This window comes from Mus caroli, chromosome 6 (assembly GCF_900094665.2).
Source record: "Mus caroli chromosome 6, CAROLI_EIJ_v1.1, whole genome shotgun sequence".
NCBI classification, from domain to species: Eukaryota; Metazoa; Chordata; class Mammalia; order Rodentia; family Muridae; genus Mus; species Mus caroli.
The window spans coordinates 135,842,878-135,849,746 of record NC_034575.1 but is presented as its reverse complement, the minus strand read 5'-3'; the positions used below and the strand labels follow the sequence as shown (position 1 = coordinate 135,849,746).

The following is a 6,869-nucleotide window of genomic DNA, read 5'->3' as shown; positions in this document are numbered from 1 at the left end:
AGGGAAGGAGGGAGGGAGGGAGGAAGGAAGGAAGGAATGAAGGAAGGAAGGAAGGAAGGAAGGAAATACAAATTTGGCTGCAGTTAGATAACCATACACTGTCAAATAGATAAAAATTTAAAAAGCCCAACATCACCAAAGTTGGCAATAATGAAGCAACCGGACCACAGATTAATTGCTGGTAGGAGCTTGAGAAGAGAATGGAAATTCTTCCAAAGTTAAACATTACTCACACAATGATTCCATGACATGATAACACACACCAAATACAGGCTTTCAAGGCTAGTGGTGTGTCTCAGCAGGTACTTGTCTCCAAACCTAATGACCCTAGTTCAATCCCCAATACCTACACAGTAGAAGAAAAGAACTGACCCCTGAAGTTGTCCTCTAACCTCTACAGACATGTGTGCATTCATGCATGCATACCCCCACACACACACAAATATAATGATTTTCAAAAGGCATATACACTGGTATCCCTGTTTTTATTCAAATCTTAATACTGGAAATAATTCAAAATTCCATTAACAGACAAATGTATAGATGAATGATCTTTTACTATATGATCCTACTCAACAATAAAAAAAGAGCAAATTTTTGATATGCACCACCATGGATACATCTCACAGATGTAATCTTGAGTGAAAGAAATCATAAATAATAAGTGGGAATAGGGAAGATTTTAAAATGTGTTTGTGATCACTCAACCTAATAACGGCTGCAGCTGCTGTCATGTTGGAAGATGGTCTTTCAGAGTTCTCTCTACTCTTAAGTACAGACGGAAGAATATTTGTATTGAACAAGCTGAGGCTTAGAATGGTGTGCCTACATTGTTCTTCCAAGGTATTACAACCTCACTCCCCTGTTCAAGAAATTGGCTCTGAGTGATTCATCATATGGAGACAGTTATTTTCTATACCTTATATACTTTCATGGATGATAAATGCAAAATCTTGGGGAACTATCTAACCAAAGACAGCTATTCAGATGTTACACAATCCCTAAGATGGTGTAGTTCATACAGAAAACAGACACTTCATTTGTGTGATCAGATTTTCCCTCAGGAATATGAATTAGGAGTTAGAGATGCTGACGAGCACTTTCCGTGCTCAGGAGCAACACATAAACAGCTCAGTGTGGTGGCACAAACCCCTGGCACCTCAGTATTGTAGGAGGTAGAGATGAGCTCACTGAGGCTTGTAGGTACCAACCTGGCTTTGGTTCAATGATAGACCCTGCCTCTGAGGACAGGATGGGGAGAGTATGAGAGCAGGATACTCAACACTGTTTTCTTGCCTTCATGAGCACACACACACAGAGAGAGAGAGAGAGGGAGGGAGAGGGAGAGGGAGAGGGAGGGGGAGAGGGAGAGACTCAGGGAGACTCAGATAGACTATGCCTCTGCCTCTAAGGACAGAATGGGAAGAGTAAGAGAGCAGGATACTCAACACTCTTTTCTTGCCTTCATGAGTGTGCGCACACGCACGCACGCACACGCACGCACACACATACACACACACACACAGGGTTTGAATTAGACAATGAAAACAGTAATGCAGAACAAAACCCAAGTACTAGAAAATGTATGGGTAAAGATGACTACAGATGCCCTAACAGGATAGAAGATAGGAAGCAATGGCAGGAGACAGAGAAAGCACCTACCCTTTGAAGGATGATGTACCCAGAAGTAGCAGGGAATAGAGCTAAGACCATGAGAATGAGAGAAAGGTCTGATACCACTGCCATGGGACCCTGACTTCGTTGATGGCACAAAGTCTGAGTACACAGCTGTAACTCCCTTTCTTATCTCAGTGTGCAGAAGCAGTAAAGACACCGACTTTGACCTTAGTCCAGTTTTTGTTCTCTATAACCAGGAAGCCCAATGTGACAGATGCACTGATAGAATCGTTATACACATATTCTTATTGTTGTGGTGTGAACCACACATTCATATGTTTGATATTTGGCCCCTGTTTGTTGAAACTACCTGTAAGGAAGTCACTTCTGCAAACTTTTGAAGGTAGAGCCCACCTTGAGGAGCTGGTCTCCACAGCTAGAGGTACAACCTAGAGGAATCCTAGAGTGCTGTAGACTTGATGGATACTTCTTGTGGGAGTTCAGAAGACAAGAATGCTGACAAAACATGGAGGCCCAGATGGAAATGAAGTCTTTATTGAGAATGGGACAAGAAACCATTCTTTAGTAGAGCCTAGCCAAAACTCTACCTACATTTTGCTCATGTCCTGAAAGTTTGAGTCAAGCCCAAAGTAATGGATTATGGCTGAAGAGATGGCTCAATGGCTAAGAGCACTTGCCACACTTTCGGAGGACCTGGGTTTGGTTCCCAGAATCCACATGGTGGCTGACAATTCCAGTTCCAGGGAATCTGATGCCATCTTTTGGTGTCCACAGGCACTGTACACACAAGGCACACATACATCCATACAAAGATTCATATGCATAAAATATAAATAAACAAATTTTTAAATGTAATGGACTAATTTGGTGGAGGAGATTTCAAGAAAGTAAAAGAGCCAGGCTGTGGCACAATTAGTGGCGACTGCATTTATTCATGTTTCTAGTAAGAATTAAGAACAGAAAGCAGAGTAAAGCATATGCAGTTTGGTAGAAAAGGAAACTGTTAGGTGGTAGACAAGGAGGCGACATTTATCAGCAAGATTAATTCCTTTCAAATAGACAAGTAACTTGCATTAGAATAATAGAAAAGGTGTCTTGAAGGCATCCCAAGATTTGACAAAACCCACTTACCATAAGCTTCACAGGAAAGTATTATAGTAATAATAGGTGATCTCTGTAAGATTGAAAGAATTAAGTATCAAATATGACTTGTTATGATTCCTATTAAGAGATCTCCCAAGATTCTCCTCTATCCATGATAGTCATCTTCCAAGAATTTTGGTATCATGACTTCTTAAAGAACTTAACACATTGTTAGTGATTCATAGTTAATATGCTGAAAATTATGGTACATACTTATAAAGTATAGTTAAATCTGATACTTGGTTTACTAATAATAAATCTAGTTCATATCATAACAATTTTTGAAAGAGAACTATTTATAAAAAAACATAGTGAGGCATATCACATTATATAATATTTGTATTTTCTTGTATCTTCTGCATTCACTCTATTACTCTGTGCACCTACTAGAAAGCTCCCTACATATTCATGAGAGAATAAAAGACAATAAAGAAGTAATGTACCCTTGCAGGTTTTTTGTGTTCTATAGTGACATTTGGACTTTTAAGAATCACCACGTCCCAAGAAAGAAATCTGACTCTTAGGCATATCATGAGTTTTTGGTGAGATAACCTTAAGTAGGATATACCTTAGCTGCCCAGAGATATTCTTTCTTAAAGCCATGCAGAACCCCACTCCTGTTCAAATATAAATTTTTCACTTCTGTGTGTTTTCCAAGTATTACTTTCTCTTCCAACAATGCCTATTCCAGCATACTCTCCTAGGAGTAGCTACTAGGAGTTAAGGGTAACTCACTAAGAAATAACATTCTCAAACCCCTGAATAAAAGTGAGACAAAGTGAATTTGGGTGGGTAGGGGGGATGAAGAATATGAAGGAAGATGGGGGGGTGGAGAAGAAAAGAGAATGAAAAGGAGGGGGAGGAAGAGTAGTGAACCACATATCGCCCTCGTCTCAGACTCTGAAATCTTTCTGAATGACTTTTGTTTCCTGTCAGGATCCAGCCAGACCAGTGGCGTGGAGATTATCTTCCAGTTACAATGACTCCATTTTCAACCTCTTAGTTACATACAGGCTTTTGCATGTTTGTGCTTCACGTTTTTAATATTAATAGTAGAAGCCACTGTTCAATGTGTAAGAATCTGGAAATAACACCGCCTACATTTTAGGTCCTAAGAGCATGGAGAGACTAAAACTTCCTGTGATATTGAGCCCCAAGTGTTGGAGACAATACCGTAAGAAAGTAGGCCTTTCACTGCCTCCCACCCTAATAAGCCAAATGGCCTTGTGCCAAGGAGCCGGTCATCACCTCCTCCTCCCTATCCCTTCCTGGCACCAGAGACCCTAAAAGCTGAATTATAGTCCCCTCTTCCTTATCTCTTCCTGACTCCCAAGACTTCTAAGGACATGAGATATATGCTGAGCCCAGCCTGACACCCAGGACTGTTAAGGAGGGATCTACATTCTGGAGATAGGACTCGGAGTGCCTCCCACCTGTAGTCTGAACTCGGCCTTCGTGTCCCCAGATGCCCACTTCTTTGTTCTTTGTTAATTCCCCCCAACCCCTCCCTATTTCCCCTCGCTGTGTGCTTAAAACCTGGCATTTCAGCCTATTAAACTGAGACCTTGACAGGAATCCTCCTTGGTCTCGCTCTTCTTTCTTGCTCATTTCTCTTCAGGTTTGTTGTCCCTCTCGCACCCACGAATAACTGGGTCCTGCTGGACGGGACAAGTGATGCCTCAACGTGCGACCGAGGTCCAGATCGTTTGCCTTAGGTGGACATTACAGAGTTTGACTCCCCCGGAGAAGTTCGTCATGACCCCAAGAAAAAAATAAGTAGTGAAGGACCGCTCCCACAGCTCATGGGAGAGAGTAGCCCTCGGTAAGTGATTCATCTCCACTGAGAAATGGGAACTAAGCTTAAGAGGCAGCCTTCATTTAAGGCTTAAAGATGTCTCTCAGGGAAAGAGGAGTTAGAGTTAAAAAGAAAGATTTGATAAACTTTTTTATTTTCATAGACCAGGCATGTCCATGGTTTATTATAGATGGAGCAGAGATACACTGTAAAAAATAGCGAAAGGTAGGCAGAGATAAAAATGATAAACTAGCTAATGAGGGTCCTGATGCAGTCCCTGCAACCATCTTTTCTTATTAGGGAGTAACTATCAGAAGCTACCACTGTGCCTCCTCTCCCTTCTCTGGCAGAATTTCCAGAAGAAGGAGATACAGAATTAAAATTTGAACATGAGAGAGAGAGAAAGAGAATAAGTTTCAGAAAAGCAGTTATCCCCTGTTTGGGATCTTTTAACAAAAAAGAGGGAAAATGAAAATAAGCTATTTCAGAGCTCTCCAAGGGACAGAAGGAAATCAGGAGACGTCCTGGTTCCTCTCTGGCTCCTATGGAGATATTCTTAGTTCTGGTAAGGATATCTGGGTCCGTTTGAGACATCAAGTTCTATTTCCTCTCTGTCTATTGTCTGTCCTTGGTGCACCACTTGTTCATATGTCTGTCTATTTATGTTTGTTTTTGTTTTGTTGTTTGAATGACTGTTGTTCTGTGTTTCATGTTGAAAAAAAAATGGTTAAAACTTTATCTGCTGGCTGTCCATCCTTTGATTTAGTTTAAATTGTTTAAAAGGCAGCCTCAATTTGCACAGCAGAAACTGATAAGTTACACTGCACTGTGGCTGGGAGTCAAGTACAGCTGGAAAGGCCCTGCTAGAGGCTGATTATCTACACAGGAGCTCTTAAAGGGGCAGGCAGCCATTTGCTTGTAACAGAAAGTTAGCTTAAAATTGGGGACTCAGGGTTGGAGTCATTCTAAACAACATTTGGCATGAATGAACCCAGGAAAACAGGTCTTTAAAGATACTTCAAAATAGGGATAATCTTTGGTCCATGGCTCTGGCAGAGTGAACAGATTGAGAAATGCTTGTGTTTGGGTTGATGCTGAGCTCAGCTTGGAGCAGCCTCAGGGAGGCTTGTGTGGCACTTCTTTTGTTTCACAAACGGTGACTAGGGAAATTCCTGGGACTTCAGCTCTCCCTCCCTTCCTTTTAGCTAAAAGAGCCTTGTTGCTGACCTAGCCAGGTGTTGTTCTAAATAAAGTTTAAATTCAAAGTTTATAAAAGGTCAATCAGACTGTGGAATTTATCAGGACGTTGCGATTTGACTTGCCTGCTTTATATAAAGTTATAGTGTACAGTGTTTGCTTATATATATATGTGTATTGTTTCCTAAGTGAAAAGTATTTTAGTAACTAATGCTTTAAATCCTTGCTCTCACACAATGAGCTTTTAAGTTCTGGGGAGTAGCTGTAACTCCAGATAAGATTCAGAGGCGATATCTTTTAATACTTAGGGTTTTTAGCTATATGAGAAAATTGTGGTACAGAAAAATCCTAGAAGGAAAAATTGATTTGCTTCAAAATTTTATTTTCAAAAGCTTCCAGGAGATGTTAGTTAGCTAAGACCTCACCTTGAGGCCTTAAAGCGACTTAAACCTTTGTTAGGTGCTATCTAGTGAGATTCAAAATTACTGGTGAGAAACAAAAAGGTCACAGAAAGCAGAGAAAACTTCTGTAATCAATTGTTATCAGTTATAATCAATGGTAATTAAATATTACCTGCTCATTTTATTTATGTGCCCACAACAAATCTTTGGCAAGAGAAAATATTGTTGTAAAATCATCCTTCTTCACCTCAAAGTAAAGTTTTAGCATCCTATTAGGCCACTGTAGTGCTAATAAAGAATTATAAGATACATTCATATAGTTTGGAATAACTATAACAAAAATTGTGTCTTAAGAACCTGACTAAGTGTCTGTTCCTTGTTCCAAACAGCCATTAATTTGGTTATTGCAGAATATTGATGTTTGATCTATTGCATACCATCATATTAAATAAAATTGATAATCATTATCCTAAAGATAAGTTAAAAATTGTTTTTATACATGATTCTATCTTCTATAAATTCATGCATGCATGCATGCATCCCATTTACTGTGTTTAAAAACAGCCTTTCTATGGGAGAAAAGTATATGTGAATTGGATCACACACTTATTCTTTTGAGTTTCCTCCTGTTTCAGCACAGATAATTAAATTGTGTGCTGTAGATGGTTGTCTTAGTTAGGGTTTTACTGCTGTGA

At 39.9% G+C, this 6,869-nt stretch overlaps 1 protein-coding gene across 1 annotated transcript in view; it reads right to left on the bottom strand.

Moving 5' to 3' along the window:
* Positions 1–2,145: 2,145 nt before the first annotated feature.
* Positions 2,146–6,869, bottom strand: part of Dera (deoxyribose-phosphate aldolase) — a 100,271-nt gene continuing 95,547 nt past the window's right edge. Inside the window, exon 8 of the mRNA XM_021164759.1 lies at positions 2,146–2,812. Coding sequence (XP_021020418.1) covers positions 2,690–2,812 — 123 coding nt within the window. The 3' untranslated portion in view covers positions 2,146–2,689. The remainder of the gene's footprint in view (positions 2,813–6,869) is intronic.